The 26,629-nt window shown below is 35.7% G+C and overlaps 1 protein-coding gene across 1 annotated transcript in view; it reads right to left on the bottom strand.

The window, feature by feature from the left end:
• ANKRD31 (ankyrin repeat domain 31) overlaps positions 1–26,629 on the bottom strand; it is a 148,259-nt gene that overhangs the window by 108,494 nt on the left and 13,136 nt on the right. The window contains 4 exon segments of the mRNA XM_045998906.1: positions 11,271–11,314; positions 13,862–13,938; positions 16,848–16,888; positions 22,279–22,388. Of these exon segments, the coding sequence (XP_045854862.1) occupies positions 11,271–11,314; positions 13,862–13,938; positions 16,848–16,888; positions 22,279–22,388 (272 nt within the window).

Raw genomic sequence — 26,629 nt, 5'->3', positions numbered from 1 at the left:
ACTCCACACTGGGTGCACAGCGAAAGGAAGGAAGGAAGGAAAAAATTTTAAAAACACTACTGAATTTTATAAAAATCATTAATCAAGAATAAAATTGGTATAGTTTCACCTTCTTTTTGTTCCCCATCTCTGTATCACTATGTAACTGTGAAGTAAAAAGGCCAAAGGAAAGAAGATCAGAGGGGGAAAAGAGAAAAATAAAGACACAACTCTATGTAAATATTACGAGCCTTAGCTATAAACCAATGGTTCTGCATTACAGTTAAACAGGTAACACAAAACTTACATTTCTAAATGAATATTACTTTTCAAAGACATCATCTTAATAGGTTATATATACCTCTTTTTCTAATTTTTCCAATGTTCAAAATATTATTAGACTTTCTTTTCTGAAATTGCTTTCAAAAACCATTTATAAGCCATTCAAAAGAGTCTCAATACTTTGAAGACACTGGATTTTTTTTTTTTTTTTTTAACCATTAGAAACTGTTAATGTGCTGGGCACCTGGGTGGCTCAGGTTGTTAAGCGTCCAACTCCTGGTTTCGGCTCAGGTTCTGATCTCATGGGTCATGAGATCAAGCCCCGCATTGGCTCTGGGCTCAGTGGAGTCTGCTTGTATATTCTCTCCCTCTGCCTTTTCTCCCACTCATTCACACCCGTGCATGCTCTCTCTTTCAAATAAGTAAATAAAATCTTTTTTTAAAAAACCTGTTAATTTGTGGGGCGCCTAGGTGGCTCAGTGGGTTAAAGCCTCTGCCTTCGGCTCAGGTCATGATCTCAGGATCCTGGGATTGAGCCCCACATCAGGCTCCCTGCTCAGCAGGGAGCCTGCTTCCCTTCCTCTCTCTCTGCCTGCCTATCTACTTGTGATCTCTGCCTGTCAAATAAATAAATAAAACCTTTAAAAAAAAACAAACCTATTAATTTGCTTGACCTTAAATAATAGAGTGGGTTTCAATAACTTTTGGCTATTTCTAAACATCAAATCCATCTTCCATTGACACACCATTCTCAAAGAATGCACTGTAATCTGTAAGCTCTCTGGTATTCTGATTTAAGTAAGAGAAGGGAAAACCATTTTACTCTCCCCCTCCTTTCCACACCTGCCACCATTTATCTTCTCTATGTATAGCATACAAAGCTTAAGAAGATATATTTATTAGTAATGTAAAATATAATTTGCTCAGAAAGATAAAAGAAATCTAGGAAAAAAATCAAGAACCAAATTCTATCCATTCTTTAAGTCACAGTCCTTCTATCTGTAGAACTTTTATCTACTAAATTCAAGGCCATATATGTAATAAAGTATATACATTGAACTCTGCCTTAAAGGAACTTAATTTTTAAATGAAGACTGAATGTATAAATACATAAGACAGTAATTATGTATAAATAGTATCAGAAACATTGTATGAAGTCAAATGAATGGCATAAACAAAAGAGCCCAGTGTTACAATTTTCTGATGGCCGGGGCGGGGGGTGGGGCGGGGGACGGACAGGAAGCAGTGGAGGGTTTTAACAGTTGCTAGAAAAATGCCTGGTTAAACAAAGGTAACAAGGTTTCTTTACCGCAAGACTTCTCAGAACATGTGCATTAAAATCTCTGAGGAGCGGCGCCTGGGTGGCTCAGTGGGTTAAGCCTCTACCTTCGGCTCAGGTCATGATCTCAGGGTCCTGGAATCCAGCCCCGAATAGGGCTCTCTACTCAGCTGGGAGCCTGCTTCCCCCTCTCTCTCTCTGCCTGCCTCTCTGCCTACTTGGGATCTCTCTCTGCCAAATAAATAAATAAAATCTTAAAAAAAAAACAAAACTCTGAGGAAACTTTAAGATATAGTAATCTCCAAACTTCTTTGTTCACAAAGACCCTTTTTCTCAGAAGATCTATTAATGTCATAAGATGCAAGTGATCGAGAAATACTGATATAGTCAGTGAATAATGAACATTTAAGAGGGAGCAATTAACCTTGGTCAAGATCACCAGAGTCATCTGAGATAGATCCACAAAGGGAAAAGGACTTGTATCAGAAATTAAAGATTTGTGAAGGGGTTGAAGAAGGGAAAATACATATTAAGCACCAAGTAGGTGCCAGACACCATGAACTATCATTGTTCTCAGTTCTCACAATAATCCTGTGAATTCACAATAATTTTGTGAATAATCACAAAAATCCTGGGTATTTCAATTGGTATTTTACACATGAAAATGGACATACATACTTGCCCCTGAAACAACACACTTTCTGGTTCCATATTTTATGTTCTTTCCCTTGCTTTTTGGCTCCTGACTTGAACAAAGGCATGGAAGTAGTAATGTATAAGGTACAGCTGAGATAAAAGAAGGTACAGGTACAGGTATGGTAAGGTTGACTTGGGGAGATCCTGGACTGTTTGAGTCTGTTGTGGGCAGAGTCAGTCTTAAAGTCCTCTAATTCCCCACAGCACCAAGGAGAAAGCAAAACCAAAAGAAGCACTCAATATGTGGTTACTGAATAACATCTGGAGGATGGGAAAGCAGTATCTAGCAGGAAACAGTAAATGAACTGTGATAACAGACAAACCAACAGAAGGCATTTTTGCTACATCATCTCCACAATTAGTTTGATAGTAAGTTATATACTTCTCTTCTAGATACACAATAAGAAACCAGTAATACCAGATATGAAACACAGATCAAGGTACATTCTAAAGAAGATGGTGGAGTAGAAGGACCCTAAGATCACCTCATCCCACAGATACAACTAGGTAACACTCAACACTGGTATAAATAATTCAGAAAATGACCCAACGACTGGAAGAACAAACTCATAGCTAAATAAAAAGAAGAGGACATAATGAAGAGGATAGGAAGGCCAGAGATGTAGTGGGAAACTAAAAAGACCTGCAGGACCCTCCCTGGGAGGGAGAAACTCCATGTGGAGAGAGACAGGAGACAAACATACTATCACACTGAGGGGAAGCCTGCTGGGAAAGACAAATTCCCATTAACATTTGCCTTTGAAAACCAAAGGGGTTAAATTTCGTAAGTTCTTACAACCAGTGGGACTTAAAACCTAGAACTTTAAAAATCAGCGAGCTTGGCTGGGAGGGTGAGAAAAACAGTCCTTGTTTAAAGAGACAGCACAAAAAACAACCTACAGAGATATACCAAGAAGCAGCAGCTGGTAAAACACTTGCGGAGTAGAGGAGGGAAATTTGTTTATTCATCTCAGAGCATGTGCAAGAGGTATAGGGATCCTTGGGAGACTTCTCTAGAAACAAAGGAGCAGGATGGCAGGGGCCATTTCACACCCTGTCCATGCCCCAGTCTAAATACATGGCCATGTGCAGGAACCAGTGGAATGCAGACACTTGCTAGCTAACTTGCTAGCAACACACCTCCTGCTCCTACAGACTTTGTGGATCCACCCCCTCCAAAAAGCTCTCTGACAGAGCCCATCCAAAAAGGTACAAAACATGTCCAGTGCACAAGCAGCCCCAACAGGGGCCAGCACCCCTCCAAAGTGACTCTTGCCCCAGGGAGAAGGAAAGACAAACCACATGTACCAGTCCGAGCAGCCCCGGCAGTGGGCTAGGGGCAGACTGCTGGTCTAACTGCAGGCACTGCCCACTAAGAAAAGCCTCTAAGGGGACGACAACACAGGCAAAGTGCTGTGCAGTTTGGATACTGTCTCTCTGGAAAATGTCTGGTCTGTCTCAACTGTCCACCCCAGGATGGCTCCAAACACTAACAATAGAGGGACCAAATAGTGCCTACAACAGATAAAGAGCGCTATTGCACACAACCGGACTGAAGAAAAAGGTGGCTCCGCCACAACAGCAAGGTGCACACAACACACACAGAAGACGCCCCTGACGTGCCAGGCTCTGAAGAATGCTGCACTGCAGGACACTACAGGAACTCTTCTTCATAAAGCCACTGCTTTCAAGAGCAGGAGATGCAGCTGACCTTCTTAACACAGAGAAACAGATGCAGAGAGCTGGACAAAATGAGGAGACATAAGAATGTGTCTGAAATGAAAGAAAAAGAAAAAATCACAGAAAGAGAGCTAAATGAAACGGAGGTAAGTAATGTACCTGAGAGAGAATTTAAATAATGGTCATATACAGAGAAATGAGTGGAGGACCTCAGTAAGACCCTTAACAAAGACAAAGAAAACATAAAGAAGACTCAATCAGAGATTAAGAATTTCACTGAAATTAAAAATACACTTAATGGAATAAATAGTAGACTACAGGAAGCAGAAGAATGGATCTGTGACCTGGAGGATAGAGTAATGGAAAGAATCAAGACACAAGGTGACAGAAAAAAAAATACAAAATGAAAACAGATTTAGGGGACTTGGCAACACTATCAAGCATAATAACACTCATATTATAGGAATCCTGGAAGGAGAAGAGCAAGAAATGGAAGCAGAAAATTTACTTGAACAAATAATAGCTGAAAGTTTCCTGAATCTAGGAAAGGAAACAGAAATCCAGATTTAGGAGGCACAGACATCTGCCAACAAAATCAGCCCAAGGAGGTACACACCAAGACATACAATAATTAAAATAGCAAAAAGTAGTGATAAAGAATTTTAAAAGCGGCAAGAGAAAACAGTTATAAACAAGGGAAACCCCATAAGACTATCAGCTGATTTTTCAGCAGGCCAGAAGAGAGCAGCATGATATAGTCAAAGTGTGGAAAGGAAAAAAACCTAAGCCAAGAATACCCCATACAGCAAGGCTATCATTCAGAAAAGGAGAGATAAAAGTTTCCCAGACAAACAAAGGTAAAAGGATTTTTATCACCACTAAACCAGCCCTACAAGAAATGTTAAAGGGGACTCTGAGTGGAAACAAAAGATCATAAAGAGAAGGAAACAAAGTAGGGAGCACAAACACAGTAAAAATAAGTGTATCTGTAAAAATCAGTCAAGGGACTCACAAAATAAAAAGATGTAAAGTATGATACTGTATACCTAAAACACGTGGGGAGAGGAATAAAGAACGGGTTCAAGCTTAAGCAACCATCAACTTAATACAGACTGCTATATAAAGAAGATACTATATACAAACAAACAAATCAAAAACCAGTGATACATATATAAAAAATAAAGAGAAAGGAATCCAAGTATATCACTAAGGAAAGCCTTACTTCTCTTACTAAGTGAATGGCGAGAGAAGAGAGCAAGAGAAGGAACAAAGAACTATAAAAGCAACCATAACAATAACAAAATGGAAACAAATACATCTCTATTAATAATTACTTTGAATGTAAACAGACTAAAATATTTACCAAAAAACACAGGGTGTCGGAATGGATAAAAAAACTAGACCCATCTCTATACTGCCTACAAGAGACTTGTTTCAGACCTAAAGACACATGCAGATTGAAAGTGAAGGGAAAAAAAAAAAGTGAAGGGATGTAGAAGCACTTATCACACAAATGAATGTGAACAAAAGTCCAGGGTAACAATACTTACATTGGAAAAAATAGACTTCATTATTTTTACAAGTAGAATTTCATTATCCTTTTATTTGAACAGCTCATAAGAAAACATTTTTAAATTTAAAATTAGTTCATTAACATATAGTGTATTATCAATTTGAGAGGTAGAGTTCAGTGATTCAGCAGTTCCATATAACAACCAGTGCTCACTACATCATGTGCCTTCCTTAATGCCCATCACCCAGTTACCTCATCCCCTGACCCACCTCCCCTCCAGCAACTGCTGGTTTGTTTCCTATGATTAAAAGTCTCTTATGGTTTGTCTCCCTTGCTAGTTTTATCTTGTTTTATTTTTCCCTCCTTTCCTCTATCCTCCTCTGTTTTGTTTCTTAAATTCAACATGAGTGAAATAATATGATAACTGTCTTTGTCTGATTGACTTATTAGCATAATACCCTCTAGTTGCATCAATTTCTTGCAAATATACAATAGAATATTACTCAGCCATCACATTTAGGTTCTTAATTTTCAGTTTATTTTTGTGTGTGGTTTAAGAAAGTAGTCCAGTTTCATTCTTCTGCAAGCAGCTGTTCAGTCTTCCCAACACTATTTGTTGAAGAGACTTTTTCCCTTTCATATTTTTGCCTTCTTTGTCAAAGATCAACTGACCACATAAACACAGATTTATTTCTGGGCTCTCTGTTCTATGTTCCTGTTTTTGTGCCAGTACCATACTGTTTTGATTACAACAGATTTAAGGTATAACTTGAAATCTGGGGTAGTGCTATTTCTAGCTTTGTCTTCCTTTTCAAGATTTCTTTGGTGATTTGGGATCTTTTGTGATTCCATACAAATTTTGGGATTGTTCTTTCTAGTTCTGTGGAAAATACGTTGGTATTTTTTTTTTTAGATTTTTATTTATTTATTTATTTGACAGAGAGAGAGATCACAAGTAGGCAGAGAGGCAGGCAGAGAGAGAGGGAAGCAGGCTCCCTGCTGAGCAGAAAGCCTGATGCAGGACTCGATCCCAGGACCCTGAGATCATGACCTGAGCCGAAGGCAGCGGCTTAACCCATTGAGCCACCCAGGTGCCCCAATACATTGGTATTTTGATAGGGATCACATTAAATATATAGATTGCTTTGGGTAGGTTGGACATTTTAACAGTATTTGTTCTTATCCATCAGTGTTAAATATCTTTCCATTTGTTTGTGTTGTCTTCAATTTACTTTATCTGTGTTTTATAGCTGTCAGAGTATGTCTTTCACCTCCCTGGTTAGGCTTATTCCTGGGTATTTTATTGGTTTTGATGCAGGTGTAAATGGGATTTTTTAAAAAAAATTTCTCTTTCTGCTGCTTCATCATTAGCATATGGAATGCAATTTCTGTATACTGATACTGTAACCTACAACTTTACTGAATTTATCAGTTCTAGTATCCATCTAGTTTGGATGGTCTTTAGTATTTTCTAAATATGGTATCATGCCATCTGAAAACAGTGCAAGTTTTACTTCTTCCTCATAATTTACATGACTTTTACTCTTTTTTGTTTTCTGAATGCTGAGGCTAGGACTTCCAATACTATGCAGAATAAATGTGCTGAGAGTGGACATGCTTGGCTTGTTCCTAACCCTTGGGAAAAGCTCTCAGTTTTTCCTCAATAAGCATGATGTCAGTATGGGTTTTCATATATAGATTTTATTATGTTGAGATATGTTCCCTCCAAATCTACTTTGTTGAGGATTTTTATCATGAATGGATGTTTGTCGGGTTTGGCAAGCAAACCCAGAGATGGCAAATGAAAAGATTACTCCAGACACCAAAGTAGAAGAAAGGAGAGGGCAAAGGGACATGACACTCCAGTGGTGAAAAGTCTCCAGCCAAGCTTTGCCTCCACTTTTATTGTGAGGTTTATCAATACACCACATGCAAGAGAAAAACAAGAAGGAATGTGTAGCTTCAAGGATCAGGACAATAATATATGGGACAGCGGGTGACAGAAGCAAGCAGCGCTTGTGACATATGAGCAAGGCAAGGAGTTCGCGAAGCACATGACCACTACAGATACCTGTATTTCTTCAAAATTTAAACATTTGCTCCCTAGATGAGAACCTTAAGCCACAGTAAGAATCTGGCCGCTTTCAGCCAAGAAACTTCAAAGAAGTCCCAGCATTCCAGGCACTCCTCCTTTGCTTTTCAATTAGTCTCATCCAGGAAGGTATACACAAGTCAGATTTTATCAGTCCAGGCCCTGTGAATCCCCACATGTGTACTCTGTCAAATGCTTTTTCTGCAACTACTGAAATGTTCATATGTTTTTTACCCTTTTTCTTGTTGATATAATGTAGCATGTTAATTGTTTTGCGAATACTGAGTCACCCCTGGCATCCTGGGAATACATCCCACTTGATTGTGGTAAATGGTTTTTTAATGTATTGTTAGGTTCAGCTTACTAACATTCTGTTAAGGACTTTTACATTTATATTCATCAAAGATATTGGCCTGCCATTCTCTTTTTTTGTGGTGTCTTTTTTGGTTTTGGTATCAGGGTAACACTGGCCTCATAGGATGAATTTGGAAACCTTCCTTCCTCTTCTGTTTTTTAGAATAAGTATTGACTTTTTAAATGCTTGGTAGAATTCACTTGTGAAATCACGTGATTCTGGACATTCTGTCATTGGGAGTTTTTCATTACTGATTCAGTTTCATTGCTGGTAATTGGTCTATTCAAATTTTCTATTTCTTTATAATTCAGTTTTAGGAAATTATATGCTTCTAGGAATTTATCCATTTCTTCTAGGTTGTTCAATTTGTTGGCATATAATTTTTCATATTTTACAATCCTTTGTATTTCTATGGTGTTGGTTGTTATTTCTCCTCTTCCATTTCTGATTTTATTTGCATGAGTTCTCTCTCTCTCCCTGATGAGTTTGACTAAAGGTTTATCAATTTCATTGATCTTTTCAAAGAACCAGCTCCTGGATTTATTGATCAGCTCTATTATTTTTTTAGTTTCTATTTTGCTTATTTGTGCTCTAATCTTGTTATTTCTTTCCTTATCCTGCTTTTGGAGTTTGTTTGTTCTTCTTTTTCTTGCCCCTTTAGGGGTAAGTTTCAGTTATTTGAGATTTTTCTTTCTTCTTGAGATACATCTCTATTGTTATAAATCTCCCTCTTAGACTGCTTTGCTGCATCCCAAACTTTTGAACTGTTGTTTTCATTTGTTTCCATGTATTTTTCTTAAAGATTTATTTATTTTAGAGAGAGAGTGGTGGGGGCACAGGAAGAGGAACAGAGGGAGAAGGAGAAAGAAAGAAACTCTAAGCAGACTCCAGGCTCAGCACAGAGCCCAACACAGGGTATGGTCTCATGACTTGGAGATCATGATCTAAGCTGAAACTAAGAGTCAGATAACTAACGGATGGTGCTACCCAGGCACCCCTCTCTCCATGTATCTTCTGATTTCCTCTTTGATTTTTTGGCTGACCCATTAATGTTTGGTAGCATGTTTTTTAACCTCCACATTTCTGTGATCTTTCTGTATTTTTTCTTGTGGGAGATTTAGTTTCATAGCATTGTGGTCAGAAAAGATGTATAGTATGATTTTGACATTTGTGAATTTGTTGAGACGTGTTTTGTGGTCTAACGTGAACTGTTCTGGAAAATGTTCCATGTACACTTGAAAACAATGTGTATCCTGCTGTTTTAGGATGGAATGTTCTGAATATTTCTGTTAGATCCTCCTGGTTCAATGCTCATTTTCAGCTACTGTTTTGTTTTGTTTTTTTTTTTAAAGATTTTATTTATTTATTTGACAGATAGAGATCACAAGTAGGGAGAGAGGCAGGCAGAGAGAGAGAGGAGGAGGAAGCAGGCTCCCTGCCAAGCAGAGAGCCTGATGCGGGGCTCGATCCCAGGACCCTGGATCATGACCTGAGCGAAAGGCAGAGGTTTTAACCCACTGAGCCACCCAGGCGCCCCTTCAGCTACTGTTTTCTTACCGATTTTCTGTTTGGATGATCTGTCCACTGATATAAGTGGAGTGTTGAGATCCCCTACTATTATTATGTTACTATTGATTACTTCCTTTATGTTTGTTATTAACTGCTTTACGTATTTGGGTACTCCCTTGCTGGATGTGTAAATGTTTACAATTGTTTTATCTTCTTATTGAATTGTTCCATTTATGATTATGCACTTTCTTAGTCTCTTGTTTTAAAGTCTATTTTGTCCAATGTGTTCAAGCTGTATTACAAAGCTGTAATCATCAAGACAGTATGTTACTGGCACAAAAACCAACACACAGATCCACGGAACAGAATAAAGAGCCCAGAAATGTACCCTCAACTCTATGGTCCACTCATCTTTGACAAAACAGGAAAGAATATCCAATGGAAAAAAAAAGAATCCCTTCAACAAATGGTGCTGGGAAAACTGGACAGCCACATGCAGAAGAGTGAAACTAACACATTTTCTTATACCATATTTAAAAATAAACTCAAAATGCATGAAAGACCTAAAAGTGAGACAGGAATCCATCAAAATCTTAGAGAACACAGGCAGCAACCTCTGTGACTTTCGCCACAGCAAATTCTCCAAAGGCAATGGAAACAAAGGCAGAAATCAACTACTGGACTTCATTAAGATAAAAACTTTTTCACAGAAAAGGAAACAGCTGACAAAATCAAGACAAGCAACAGAATGGGAGAAGATATTTGCAAATGTCTTATCAGATAAAGGGCTAGCATCCAAAATCTATAAAGAACCTGCCAAGCTCAACACCCAAAGAATAAATAATCCAATCAAGAAATGGGCAGAAGACATGAACAGACATTTCTGCAAAGAAGACATCCAAATGGCCAACAGACACATGAAAAAATGCTCAACAACACTTGACATCAGAGAAATATAAATCAAAACTACAATGAGATACACCCTACACCAGTCAGAACAGCTAAAATCAAAACACAAGAAACAAGTGTTGGTGAGGATGTATTAAAAAAAGACCCCTCACGCACTACTGGTGGGAATGCAAACTGGTGCAGCCGCTCTGGAAAACAGCATGAAGGTTGCTCAGAAAATTAAAAACAGAACTACCATTTGATTCACTAATCGCACTACTGGGCATTTATCCAAAGAATATGAAAACATTAATTTGAAAGGATATATGCATCCCTATGTTTACTGCAGCATTATTTATAAGAGCCAAATTGTGAAAGCAGCCCGTGTCCACTGAAAGATGGGATATTACTCAGTCACAAAAAAAGAATGAAATCTTGCTATTTCCAAAATCATGCATGGATCTAGAGAGTATAATGCTAAGTGAAGTAAGTTAGAGAAAGATAAATATCATATGATTTCACTCCTATGTGGAATTTAAGAAAAAAGTGAACAAAGAAAAAATAGACAAACCAAAAAAAAAAAAAAAAGACTCTTAAATAGAGTACAAACAGATGGTTATCAGAGGGAAGGTGAATGGGGGGATGGGCGAAACAGGTGAAGAGAATTAAAATTATACATATATTGATTAGCACAGAGTAATTTATAGAACTGCTGAATGATTATTTTGTATACCTGAAAGTAATAGGATACTGTATGTTAACTATACTGGAATTAAAATACAAAAAAGAAACACAGATCAAAAAATTCTATTTCATTAGAGATAGGGAAGAACAAACACTGGAAGGGGTTTTTAGACAAGAAGACATTTCTATAAAAATGGTTTAGTTATATTCTCACCCAGGGAAAGAACCTAAATGGGCTTGATACTTTAATATAATTCTTAAGTAAAATCTAAACACATGATCTGTAAAGGTAATCTCTGTTATATAGACCAACCTTTTCTGGGTCTGGCAAAATTTCAGGATTTTCAGCCTCAGGCCCTAGAAGGTAACAATATGTTTTACTCCAGTTTTATTAAAGCACTAGAAACAGAACTCTGACTTAGCATTTCTTAATCAAAATAACTTGAAATGCTTCTCACAGGCATTCACAAATACACAAAACATTTTATAAATATTATTAAATATTAAATATTAATATTATACTTAATTATTGATATAAAAGTATTACAGTGGCAATGAAGTTACAGAAGAAAATTCTTCACTTCTTAAAAAAACACTTTACACGAAGATAAGTAAAATTATAATTATTTAGAATTAGTTTAGCTAAAACCTCTCTATTTTGGCTGAGTTATTCTAAGTATAGGTAACTACAGGAGGGAAAATCATACCTATTTGCTCAGGGTCATCATCTCCTTCATTATAGTTAATATAATATAAATTAAAATCATGCCATCAAGTTAGGCATGAAAAGGAACAACCCAAGTAGAAGCAAAAAGGAATCAAGAGGTTGTCCTAAGTGACTTCCATTTTATTATCCTCTCTTCATCCTGCTCCCTCTGCAATTCATACCAAGTGAAACTGAAGGAGGAGCGGGGAAAAAAGATGGTTCTCCTACACCACTCCTCTTGCCTCCTACCTTCACCATCAAGGCCCTGGCACTCTGATATATTTAGGTAGGCGTTTAGGGTTCACTGGTGTTTCAAGCATTTATTTGAATCATTCTTTTGGTTTCATTTGATTAGGCAGTATCTAGAGCTACAGCATAAGACAAGTAATTATTTGCTGAACCTTAGCATGCATCCTCATAAGCAAGACAGGGTTTTTAGGGGGAAAAACAAAACATAAATATGCTTGCTGAGTTTTACATCATTCAAAAATCTGCTTTTTATTGTTACTGTTATTGTTTTGTTTTGCTTCACCTTTGCCATTTGATGATGATAACCTAGGAATATAAGCTAGAAGGGTTAACATCATGGTATTACACACACTCACAGAATGACGAGCAAAACATAACTAAGAATAAGTAACTTCTTATTCTTTTTTTTTTTTTAAATGTTTTTTTTTTTTTTTAAATTTTACTTATTTATTTGACAGAGAGAGAGACAGATCACAGGGAGGCAGGGAGGCAGAGAGAGGAGGAAGCAGGAGCAGAGAGCCCCATGTGGGGCTCGATCCCAGGACCCTGGGATCATGACCTGAGCCGAAGGCAGAGGCTTTAACCCACTGAGCCACCCAGGCGCCCCCTTATTCTTGCATTAGAACCTTTTGTGCCAAGCAATGATGACTGTATGTTCTGCTATGTATATCTTGTTATTTAAAGTTTTATCTCTTGTGTAAAATTTAGTACACATGAAATACTGTAATAGATACATCTTCAATTATCTTTTTATTTTTTTAACTGCCAGATCCTTGGGGGGTTAGTTTAAAAACAGAGACTTACCCTCTTTCCTCCTCTGAATTGTAAAGAAAATCCTCAAAGCCATCTCTTTCTGTATTTTTAATCACCTCATAATCAAAATGACCACTTTTATGCCAATAGTTGGTATTTTTTAAATTTGATAAGTTGGTATATATTATGCTAATCTGACCACTATATAAAAATAAACATATTTAAGTAATTCTTATTTTCTAACTACAAAATTTACTTAAAATAGTTTTTACAAATCAAAAAAATTGTGGAGGGCGCCTGACTGGCTCAGTCGAAGATTTTGCACATTTTCTACTTAACACCTGTAAGAGACATAATGTAGTAGTAGTAGTATGTACATATAAAAAAATACTTCAAAGGGCACCTGGGTGGCTCAGTTGGCTAAGCGGCTGCTTTCTGCTCAGGTCATGATCCCAGGGTCCTGGGATCGAGCCCCATGTAGGGCTCACTGGTTGGCAGAGTCTGTTCCTGACCTCTCCCTCTGCCCCTCCCCTCCTGCCTGTGATCCTTCTCTCTCTCTCAAAATAAATACAATTCTAAAGTACCAAATGAGAAGAAAATGCTCAGGGGAGCTGAATTTTAACTTATAAGCAAAAACAACAATTACTAAAGATAATTTGTTTATTTTGACCATTCTACAGTTTGGTTAGAATTACTCTTTGAATTGGGAGGAAGAAAATAGGATTGTATTAAAACAGAGTTAGCTAAACTAGAGAACAATTTAATAGTTTCCTTACATGTGATTTAATCTAAAATCTGGATGAAAACTTTCATTCTAAACACTCTGAAAGGAATGAAGGAAAGAGGGAGTTGCAATGAAGTATCAAAAGGGAAGGGGACTATCAATTCTATGGGCGTCTAGTCACATCAGCTCATGGCAGCAAGAAACACCACAAAGTTATAAAGGAAGAGCCAGTTAAAGACCTCTGACTTAGAAGTTTATTGAGTGTCATGGTAAAAGTACAGAGATGCCAAAAACATCATATGGCATTAATGGCTCCCAAAACACCAAATGTCCTGCATTTCCTATTCTTCTCACCTCCTACCCATTTGGCCTTCTGAGAGCTATTAATGCAAATAAATCCATACCTAACTAAGCCTTCTATTTTTAGGCACAGACAAATTTACTTTATATGACTCTACCCATAAAAACATACCCTGAATGCTTTGGTGGTTCACTGAAAGTTCAGCCTGGGAAAATGACCCAGTGAACACTGGAAAACTTCTTCTATTCCTAAAAAATAAATTATTTAATAAATAAAAGTTCTGAAATGAAAAGAAAAAAACACTACTTCTAATTTAAATGTAATTCAAGGTTTTTTTCCATTTAAAGGAATTTCAAAGTTGCATAATTATTTTTGCTCCATCATTCCAATTACTCTCACAGTTACTACAAATTTGTTAATATTTACATTTCAAGTGACTGCAAAAATGAAGGAACAAGCTGAAAATTAATGGATGAAATTCAGGAGTGTAAATGAGACAACCTTAAGTTTAGGTATAAAAGTCACTTTGGGATGACTGTATCAAATGAGGGTAATGGGGGAGAAAAAAATTGGTTCTGAATTATGTATCTTGGTTATCTAAATCTTCAAATACATTGAAAGTTTGTCATTACAGTTTTAGATGTAAGTGCAAGTCAGTAAGGAGAAAATTCTCAATTATTATTTATCATTCTTCTACTTTACAGTAGAAGAACATGAATGAAATATTGATGGAAAGCGGTTGAAAGCAAAAATAGGGGTCAGTTGAAAGCAAAATAAGGGTCCTGCCTAATCTATAATTTTTATCATCTGCCCTGGGATAATTAAAAATTGACTGAAGAAAAGCAATCAGTTAACTACTTTTTTCCTCAATCCAATTTACTATATGCAAACACAATCAAGATATCTCCCTTTAAAATAAACAAAAAAAGCCTCTTGTTTTAGCTGTTTTAAGAGTAGTTTTTATATACCAGGTATAGCTACTTGAAGCCTAAGCAAGAATAATAAATCGAACACTCTCTCCTGTTGAAAAACAGAAATGATTAATATAAGCCACCTTGAAAATGGAAATGTAACTGCTCAATATATATATAATTTCTGAGGCATATAGAAAAGAATGTTGATTTTTTTCCCCTAAAATACAATTCTTTGAGAAGAACAAGCTGATTTAAAACAAAACTGAATCATACTTTGAGTCAACAATAGAATATTTTCCTTTAATTACAACAGAGAATTTAAGACATAAATCTGAAAATAGAGCAAACTCTTAACTAAACTATTACAATATAGTCATTTATATTAGGCAAGATAGCAAACAATGTACATGTCTAACAGGAGAGGAATAGTTAAATGCATTACAGTACAGTCAAGTTATACAGGGAAATACTGTGAAGCCATTAAAATTCATGTTTTTTAAAATATGACATGAGAAAATAATTATATATTATCACTTAAATTTTTAGATAGGATACAAAAGACTATCTTCAGAATGATTTTATTTCATAGAAAATATAAATAAAGCGATATACAAAGCCGAAAATAAAATGTACCAAAATGTTAACAACAGTTCTCTCTGGGCAGTGAGATTATAGCTGCTGTGTTAGTCTTCCCTAGTTTTTCTTCTCCATTTCTGTAGATGAACTTATAGTGCTGATATATTCAGTAATAGGGTTTTTTTAAACATAGTGGTTCTCAAAATTTTTTGATCTTTGATCTCCTTTATACTCTTAAAAATTATTGAGGAACCCAAAGAACTTTAATTTATGTGGCATATACTTATTTATACTCACATATTAGGAGATAAAATTGGAAAAATTTTATATAATCACTAATTTAAAACTAACAGTAAAAGCACACTTGTCATAATGAGCACTGAAGAATATACAGAATTGCTGAATCACTACATTATACATCTGAAACTAATATAATACTATATTAACTATACTGGAATTAACATAAAAACTTAATAAAATTAAAGATAAATAAAAATAACGTAATAATCCAGTAACATGTGATTACATGTTTATGAAAATTTATTACATTTTACAAAATGAAAAAAAATTAGTGAAAAGAACAGCACTATTTCACATTTTTTACAATTTTTTTAAAGATTTTATTTATTTATTTAACAGACAGAGATCAGAAGTAGGCAGAGGCAGGCAGGGTGTGGGGGAAGCAGGATCCCTACCGAGCAGAGAGCCCGATGCTGGGCTCGATCCCAGGACCCTGAGATCATGACCTGCAAAGGCAGAGGCTTAACCCACTGAGACACCCAGGTGCCCCTATTTCACATTTTTCACTGATTTTGAAGAAAATGTATGCCATATACCCAAAAGTGAATACTATTTTGTCTGTCAATTATTCTTTCAAGTTAAAAGAATAAGTGAGCTAATTTTCTTACAATGTTTACAACTGAAACAAGTGCTCTCAAGACTACCACACTTCAGTATTCACAGAAGTACTTAGGCGTACTTCCCCCATCAACACAACCATATCAAAAAGATATATATTCAAAAGTAGAAATTTAATTAAACAAGAACTTTTCTGCTTCACCACATGCATTAAATGAACCTCGCTTTTTTCTTCCTTTCTAACTGCTAATTCATGGCAGTGAAAAATACTGCCATTGCCCTAATTCCTAGTAAGGCTTCAGCATTTTACTTACCATTTTCTTTAGCACTCTATGTACAAATGTTAGTACTATGAAACAGGCAAATAACACGTTAGTATTATTATGAAAATAGTTTTGACCTCAAAGACCACCTGGAAAAAGTCTCAAGGACTCCCAAGGGGTCCATAGACCATACTTTGAGAACCATGGTTTTAAAAGAGCTTGAAAGGATAAAATCTTTTAAAGAACAACAGTCCTATAAAGCCTAATTTCAATGAGGTCTATAAATTCTTCCTTCATGCTATGCTATAGATTTTCTTTTTAAATAATATTAATAGACAGAAAATCAACTTAATCTGAACCAATCTTTCTCATGAAATGAAACTTATCTAGAATGTTTCAAAATAACATATTTAGGCTGCTAAAGGGACAATTATTTAAAAATATACAGTAATTCTAAAACTCTTAAGAAAATGAAGACTCACTTTAAAGTGTAAAATTACAAAAAAAAATCTACAATATAATAAAGCCCAAAATTAGTATACTTACAGGAACACAGCTTCATTTTGTTCCATTTCATCTTGAGGTTGCTAGGGGGGAAAAAGGTAGTTTTCTTTTAACTGATAAATTCTAATACAATGCAATAATTAGAAATTTAATATTTAAAATAGTCTTGTGTTATTCTTTCTTAGCATCTTCTCATCTATGGTAAAATATATGCAACATAAAATTCACAATTTTAACCATTTTTACACATACGGGTCTGTGGCATTTTGCACACACTATTGTACAACCATCACTAGCAACCATCTAGAGTACTTTTTCATCTTTCCCAACTGAAACTCCATACCTGTTAAGCACTAACTCCCCATTCACCCCTCTCTCAATCCATGGTACCTACCCTGCTTCTTTATTTCTACTACTCAGTCTCTACTGTAACTACTCAAATTACCTAATATAAAAGGAACCATACAATATTAGTCCTTTCGTTTCTGACTTATTTCACTAAGCATGAGGTCTTCAAGGTTCACCCATGTTGTACCATGTATCACTATTTCCTCCCTTTCTAATTACATTGTATGTAACACATTTTGTTTATCCACTCATCTGTTGGTGCCAGCAATAAGAAAGAATTCCAATTTTCCTACATCCTAACCAACACTGGTTATTTTGGTTTTTTTTTAATGATAGCTACCATAATGAGTGTAAGGTGGGATCTCAGTGTGGTTTTGATGTGCACTTCCCTGATGATTAAAGATGTTGAACATCGGGCGCCTGGGTGGCTCAGTGGGTTAAGCCACTGCCTTCAGCTCAGGTCATGATCTCAGGGTCTTGGGATCGAGTCCCACATCGGGCTCTCTGCTCAACGGAGAGCCTGCTTCCCTTCCTCTCTCTCTGCCTGCCTCTCTTGTGATTTCTCTCTGTCAAATAAATAAATAAAATCTTTAAAAAAAAAAAAAAGATGCTGAACATCTTTTCATGTGCTTACTGGCCACGAGTCTATCTTTGGTGAAATGTCTGTTCATGCCCTTTGTCCATTTTTAAATCAGTTTGTTTTTTGTTGCTGAGTTCTAAGAGTCTTTATATATTCTGGGTAGTCATCCCTAACTTTAAAAATATTTAAAAATATTTTCTCCCATTTCTAAGTTGCCTTTTCATCTGTTGATAATATCCTTTAATCCACAAAGGTTTTTAATTTTCATGAGTCTAGCTTTATTTATTTTTTCTTTTGTTGCCAGGCTTTCATGTCCAGGAAATCATTGCCAAATCCAATGTCACGATACTTTTTCCCAATGTTTCTTCTAAGAGTTTTAGCTCTTGTGTTTAGTTTTTAAAATTTCTTTCCATAAAAGAATTTGCGGAGATTAAATAAAGGGAAAGGATGTGTCCCCTCTTTTTATTCCTAGTTCATTAATCCACAATGATTCTGATAAGCCATTTTTGTCAGGTTCTCAGTTCTAATATTTCTCCTTGAGGGCCAAAAAATCATACAACCTCTGTGTGACAATGTTAAATACTAAATGACTTTTGCCTAACTCTGAAGTCATGCCAGAAAATCTGAAGTTGTATCCCTTAAAAAAAGAAAAAAGATAAAATGCACTGATAAAACGATTCCATTTTAAGTTTTGCAGGATACTGGCTTTCATCACTTTTAAACATTTAATTTCTTGTTTCCATCTAAGTGGATCTTTAGAAAAAGATCTCTCTTTGGGGGCCCTCTATGTTTCTATGATCAATAACAACGTTTTCTGAAAATAAAGCCTTTAGCCTGAATTTCCAAGCATTGTTCGATCAATGAAAAACCGTAATAACAGGAAAACACAAAGTACTGAGAATACATCAATCTTCTCCAATGAACATTCACTGTTATTTACTGATAATGCATCTTTACATACTTCAAGGTTATTACATTAGTTCCATATATATATACTTCCCAAGCAGACCTTACAAAGCTCCAAGACCCAGAGACAAGAAGGAATTTCAAGAAGTAAACCTAGAAACTCCCAAGGACTAATTAAATAGTGTATACGTATATGCTTATATACTTACTAGATATTTCTGTATCTTCACAAAATAATTCATTCAAATACCCGTAATACTCTAGTTCATTTCCCTTACTATAGATCCCTTACTATAGATCAGTGACTTGACCCTACCTAGGTAAGGAAAATACAATAAGTAAGAGAGGAAGTAAGAAGGAAGTTTGCTCCTGATAGATGATGTTTTTCCCCTCCTCCATAGGCAAAAATAATAATTAAGAGCTAATACTTCTAAACAATGGGGGCTGGAGTTGGTTATTTGTTAATTAACAAAATGCAAGTATACATTTCAATCAACTCTTTCCTAAGGCATCCAAATTGCTATTTATCCTTTTGATTCATGTGACTGTCATTTTTTTCCTACCCTTACCACCCCTATATTTTGATGGTCCCTTAAGCTGTACAGTTTTTGTTTTATTTCATCTGCTGGGGGTAGGGTGTAGGAGGTGAAAAAGAGTTCAAGTTAACTGTGCTAATTTGGAGGATCTGGAAAAGGGGCAAATCTATTTATATATCCTCAACCAAAAATATCTGAAATCATTCTCTTCAACTGAATAGTGTATCACTGGGAGTGGCATGGAAGAAGTCTATACAGTCAAATCAGCCTAACCAACCCTGGGTCTCCAGGAGGCAACAGATATCTCACACAAACTATCCTCACGTTCAGTATAGCAGAATAAACATTCCTGGTATTGTTTTATTTATTGATCAGTTACTGATAACATTTGTTTAAAATACCTTTCTCTCAAACTGACAGTATACAATAAAACTAGGGGACTTTAACACCCCACTTATATCAATGGATACATCTTCCAGAAAGAAATCATCAAGGAAACAATGGCTTTGAATGACACTAACAATGGCCTAGAACAGATGGACATAACAGATAAATACAAAATACTCCATCCAAAAACAGAAAACATATTCTTCTCAAGTGCACATAAAATATTCTCCAGGACAGATCACATATTAGGCCACAAAACAACTCTTGATTTAAAAGACTGAAATCATAGAGCAATGGGGTAGCTAAGTTGGCTAAGCACCTGTCTCTGGGTTTCAGGTCAGATCATGATCTTCGGATTCTGGGATTGAGCCCCAATTCAGGCTCCTCACTGAGTATAAAGCCTGGCTAGGATTCTCTCTTTCCCTCTTCTTCTCCCCCCCATTAACTATCTCCCTCTAAAAAATAAATAAATAAAAAACAAAATAAAAACAAGAAACTTTGGTCACGATCTGGGGGTCCTGGGACCAAGCCCTGCATTGGGCTCTCTGCTCAGCAGGGAGCCTGCTTCTTCCCTCTCTGCCTGCCTCTCTGCCTACTTGTGATCTCTGTCTGTCAAATAAATAAATAAAATCTTAAAAAAAAACAAAAACAAGAAACTTTTATACAGTGAAGGAAACCATTAGAATAAAGAAAGGCAACCTAATGAATGAGACAGGATATTTGCAAATAGTATTTTGATAAGAGGTTAACATCCAGAATAGATAAAGAACTCATATAATTCAACAGCAAAAAACAACAACAAAAAATCTAAACAGTACAATTAAAAAGTGGGCAGAGACGGGGCACCTGGGTGGCTCAGTAGGTTAAAGCCTCTGCCTTCGGCTCAGGTCATGATCTGAGGGTCCTGGGACCAAGCCCTGCATTGGGCTCTCTGCTCAGCAGGGAGCCTGCTTCTTCCCCCTCTCTCTGCCTGCCTCTCTGCCTACTTGTGGTATCTCTCTCTATCAAATAAATAAAATATAAAAAAAAAAAAAGTGGGCAGAGGACCCAAACAGGCATTTCTTTAAAGAACACAAACAGGTGACCAACAGACACATGAAAAGATACACATCACTAACCATCAGGGAAATGCAAATCAAAATCACAATGAGATATCTCTTCACACCTGTGAGGCGGCTAAAACCAAAAAAACAAGAAACAACAAATGTTGGTAAGGATATGGAGAAAAGAGAACTGTCACACACTGTCGGTAGGAATGTGAACTGGTGCAGCCACAATGGAAAACAGCGTGGAGGTTACTCAAAAAATTAAAAATAGAACTATCATACAATCCAGTAATTCTACCTCTTGGTATTTTTCTAAGGAAAATTAAAGCGTGAATTCAAAAAGACATAATCACCCCTATATTTATTACAGCAGTATTTACAATAATCAAGATATAGAAGTAACCTAAATACACACACACACAGGAATATTACTTACTCATAAAAAATGAAATCTTGCAATTTTTAACAACATGGATAGACTTAGAGGGCATTATGCTAAGCGAAGTAAGACAAAGACAAATACCATAGGATGCCACTTACATGTAGAATCTTAAAAAACCCTAAATGAATAAATAAAACAGAAATAGGCTGATAAATCAGATAATTGATGGTTGTCAGAGAGGAAAGGAGATGTGAAAATGGACAAAATAGGTGAAGGGGAGAAAGAGGCAAAATCTTCCAGTTATAAAATAAATGAGATATGAGAATGCAATCAATAATACTACCACAACTTTATACAGGGACTGCTGGTAACTAAACCTACTGTGATGACCATTTGATAATGTATGTAAACATCAAATCATTATGTTACACACCTGAAGCTAACACAATACTGTATGGCAATTACTCTTCGATTAAAAAACCCAAATTTGAGATTCACAACAGAATACAGCATCTCTGATGAAATGTTTTCAGTTAATAAAGAAGAAAGCTGAGTTGTCTTATTCTAAAAAGGAAACAACACAATTTTTCCCTGAAGTCTTGAATCTGTGTAAAATTAACTATCTTCATTCATAAAAATGCATGTATGTGAATATTTCATTCATTTCAAAACAATCAATAAAAATGTTATCTTTTATCCTCAGAGGGGGAAAAAATGTATCTATGGTCCCTTCCTTCCTTAAGACTTTGTAGGTATCTCTTGTTAGCTGACTTATTTATGTCACCGGTACTAACTAAATCACCCCTTATCTCTCCCCAGGGTGACTACATTAAAAAGAAACAAATAAAAATTTGTGTATGTAAGTGTATATACACACACATGCACTCACACACACATCAGTTAATAGAAGGGCCTTTCAGTAGCCCATATCTCAAATTATACCATGCAGACTAACATCTTCCTCACAAATTTAAAGTGATCTCTAGATGAAAATCATAATTATTATATTCTATTTTAACCTTGTTTCTCCCACTTCCACATTTCTACCTGAAAGAGAGAAAACAGAAGGAAAAATGAAATATTTTAAATACCTCCTTCTAAAACAACTGCTTTTCACTAAAGTTGCAATGAAGAAACAGAATGACTAACTAAGAAAGGGTAAAAACCAAGTAAGAGAAGAAAGGAGGAAAATAATGGACAAAAAGAATTAATCATTAGTAATTTGGCCCTCTTTAAAACAGCATTTCCAATTTTTCATAAGTGTGTATTTAATCAATATGATACATACCTGTAAGACTTCTTTCTCACTAAGAAGAGGCATTATCTTATTTTTACTCTTTTGCTCTTGTGGAATCTCTTGGAATTTGAAAGCAAGTTGAATCTCAGGAGAAAGTGTACCTAGAATGAAATATAATCATAAATCACTTGGAAGAGGTTTAATGTTCTGCTTTGACAATGACTCCATGATTTCACAGAAATTACAAAATGTCATTAAAAATTATTTTGTAAATTATAATTTCTAACTGCCACTTTTACATATCAAAGTCTTTAAGTTATTAATTTCAAAGAAACATATACCACACTGGAATAAAATAATACTTGCTATTTCTTGGTTTCAGGTGGAATGAATACAAAGGATACATAGACACAATATACAGACTTAAACCCCCTTAGAGGCAATACTTTCTTCCTTTTTATTCTGTGTGAGGTCATTTTTAAAAACTCCTAATACTAGTATATACTCCAAAAACAGAGTTTGTGTTTTTAAGACAGGAATAAGATCCTCACTGGATATTTGAAATTGTTTTTCCAAGTTTAGCCAATTATAGACTGTTTGGCTTACTAGGTAGCTAAGATTAGAACAGGTATTTGACTTCTTATTAGTAAGTTACATTATTATCCCATCATTCCCTTTTCCATATTTTTTAAGTCGTAAAGTTAATACCTGCTCACTGTAAAAACTTGGGAAAATAAAGTAGTACAAAGGCGATACTAATAATCACCCAGAGATAATTATTCATAACATACTTGTGGATTTCCTCTGATCCTTTAGTTTGTGTGTGTGTATGTGTGTTTTATAAAATGGAGTTACCCTGTATAAATTAGGTTTTCAGATTTTTTTTAAAAAAAAGGATGGGAAAGTGAGTTCATATTTTAACTTTTCTTTCCTTCCGGGTTCCTAAAAAGAATCCAAAGAAATTAGTTGTTGCTGTTTTTTGAAATTAGTTTGCTTTTTTTTTTTTTAATCTGAAGCAGCAATGAGAAAAAAAGGAAATATACCCACTATGGATCAGAAGACGAGACTGGATTAAAGGGAAACCAAACACAGGTAAACAGTGTATTACTCTCCATGGGAAAAGGAGTGGCTCCTTCAAGAATAACTATATGAATTTCTTCCACGAGAATCTCAGAAAACCACCCAGCTCAGAGCAAATCACACCAACCAAAGATGGAAGAGGGTACACACTGGAGGATCGCCATGGGCAGTCTCATACTTTACTGCTATTGCTGTTTGTACCAAAGGAGCTCAGAATGAATAATATAGCCAGTTACTCTGTGTAGGAGGATATCTTCCCTACCAGATAAAGGAACATACTAAAAGCTAGGGCTCATAAAATAACAGTGCTGGCACATCACTGAATATAGTCAAATAGAACAATGAAACAAAATAAGTGGAAAACAGACCTATATATATATCTGGGAATTTAATATAAAATAATAACGGCATTTTAAACAGTGACAAAAAGATGAATAAATAATAAATGTAAATAAAGATAAAAGAAAAATTTTTATGGCCTTCAGGTAGGCAAAATATTTCCAAGTTTGGAAAAAAAACAAGAAACCCCAGAAGAAAAGACTGACAGGTTTTGTTATATAAAAACTTAAGGGCACCTGGGTGGCTCAGTTGGTTAAATGTCTGCCTTCCGCTCAGGTCACAATCTCAGGATCCTGGGATCCAGCCCTGCATCAGCCTCCCTGCTCAGCAGGAAATCTGCTTCTCCCTCCTCTTTACCCTTTCCCTCCCTCTTTACCTTTTACCCTCACTTGTGCTCTTTCTCTCTCAAGTAAACAAAAACTTTAAAAAAGAAAACCTTTAAGTTTCTGCTTACAAAATATATCAAGAATAACATTAAAATTAACTAGGAAACTGAGTGAAACTATTTTCCATATATATGACAAAGTTTTATTATCTTTTATAAAATGATCTTATAAATCAATAATAAAATGAGAATAATTTATGAGACATGCAAGGAATACTCAATATTAAAGTATGTCTAACCTTGGTACTCTTCGAAAATGCAAATTAAAACAATCAGATACTTTTTATTTAGCAGTTTGGCAAAGACTGAATATATCCTTTGTTGGATCTAAAGGAAAAAGTCATCTTTTTTAGGGGTAATATGTGTCAAGATCTGACATGTTTCTTTTAAAAACAAATATAATTTTTGCTAGTTATACTAAGGAAATAACCAGAAAAGCAGGCAAAGGTATAAATACTAGAACAGTCACATTTATTACAGTATTGAGAAATACCAAAAATATTATTAATTCATTAAATATGGGTAGATTCATACAGAATAACATGTAGCAATTTAAAAAGTTGAGGAAGATCAATATAACAAGGAAAGAACTATATGTAACACAATACCGATTATTAAAAAAAAGATATTCATATTGGCATACAAAAGTCTAGAAAAATACACAAATACTAAACATCGGCAATTCTTGGAATGGAATTGTAGGGAAGAGTAGGGGGTGGGACCTTAACACTTTCTACATTATATAGTTTTGTATTTAGGAAATTTTTATTCTTGGGGTGCCTGGGTGGCTCAGTGCGTTAAAGCCTCTGCCTTTGGCTCGGGTCATGATCCCAGGGTCCTGGGATCGAGCCCCGCATCAGGCTCTCTGCTCAGCAGGGAGCCTGCTTCCCTTCCTCTCTCTGAGCCTGCCTCTGCCTACTTGTGATCTCCGTCAATCAAATAAATAAAATCTTTAAAAAAAAAAAAAAATATATATATATTTATAGAAAATTTTTATTCTTTTAATAATTAGCAAAAGTAACAAAAAGTCTATCAATCTGGAAAATCAAAGAAAAAGAAGGAAAGCAAAGAAAAACTTGGTTGGAATATTAAAACACACCTCTAACTTCTTCTTAGTGGTACTTTATATGACGTAAGAGCACGTTCTAGAGACTACTATTACACATTGCCTCTTCCAACTACATGTAAGAAAAATCCCTCCAAGATGAAACTGCAACTTTCCACTGGAGTACCAAGTGAAATGATGTACTGTGAAAAGACTCTCTGAACTATATATAAAAGATCTTTGTGGTGTTTAAGAAATTTTTCCTTTTTACCATACCTATTTTCAGACATCCTTGAAAATAAAAAGAAGAAAGCATAAAAAGAAATAATGTACCCATTAAATAGTTACTGCAAATTTATCTTTTTGAACAGTGATGCTCAGTGATATATTTTTCTATAAGCATTTAAACTGACCTAGAAGTGGACTCAGGAAGTACAGAAAACTGTAGGTAAAAGGTACTTTTAAAAAATATATGTACCGGGGCGCCTGGGTGGCTCAGTGGATTAAGCCACTGCCTTGGGCTTGGGTCATGATCCCGGGGTCCTGGGATCAAGCCCCATATCGGGCTCTCTGCTCCGCAGGTAGCCTGCTTCCTCCTCTCTCTCTGCCTGCCTCTCTGCCTGCCTCTCTCCCTACTTGTGATCTCTCTCTCTGTCAAATAAATAAATAAATAAAATCTTTAAAAAATATATATATGTACCACATATCAGTGAAATCATACAGTATTTGCCTTTTTCAGTCTGACTTCTTTCATTTAGCATAATAACCTCTTGGTCCATCCATATTACAAATGGTATGATCCCATCTTTTTCATGGCTGTGTACTACACATACACATACACATATATATACACATATACATATATACATATACATACACACCACATCTTCTTTAGCCATTTGTCTACCAATGAACGCTTAAGTTATTTCCATATCCTGGCTACTGTAAATAATGTTGCAATAAGCATAAGAGTGCGTATATATATTTTTTACTTAGTGTTTTCATTTTCTTTGGGTAAACACCCAGTAGTGGAATCATTGGATCATATGGTATTATTATTTTTAATTTCTTGAGGAACCTCCACACTGTTTTCTATTGCAGTTGTACCAATTTATATTACCACCATCCATGCACAAGGGTTCCTTTTCTCTATAGCCTCACCAACACTTGTTATTTGTCTTTTTGCTTTTAGCCATTCTGGTAAGTCTAAGGTGATAACTCTTTGTGGTTTTGATTTGCATTTCTCTGTATGTCTTCTTTTTAAAAATGTCTATTTGGGTCCTCTCCCCATTTTTTACTCAGATTGTTTGTTTTTTAGGTATCAAGTTGTATAAGTTCTTTACACATTTTAGAAATAGGGGTGCCGAGGTGGCTCAATGGGTTAAAGCCTCTGCTTTTGGCTCAGGTCATGATCCCAGCATCCCGGGATCGAGTCCCGCGTTGGGCTCTCTGCTCGTCAGGGAGCCTGCTTCCTCCTCTCTCTCTCTCTTTCTGCCTGCCTCTCTGCCTACTTGTGATCTCTGTCTGTCAAATAAATAAAATCTTAAAAAAAA

The sequence above is a fragment of the Meles meles genome, chromosome 3 (assembly GCF_922984935.1).
Source record: "Meles meles chromosome 3, mMelMel3.1 paternal haplotype, whole genome shotgun sequence".
NCBI classification, from domain to species: Eukaryota; Metazoa; Chordata; class Mammalia; order Carnivora; family Mustelidae; genus Meles; species Meles meles.
Note: the sequence above shows the minus strand (reverse complement) of the source record. Positions and strands in the feature narration are given on the sequence as shown.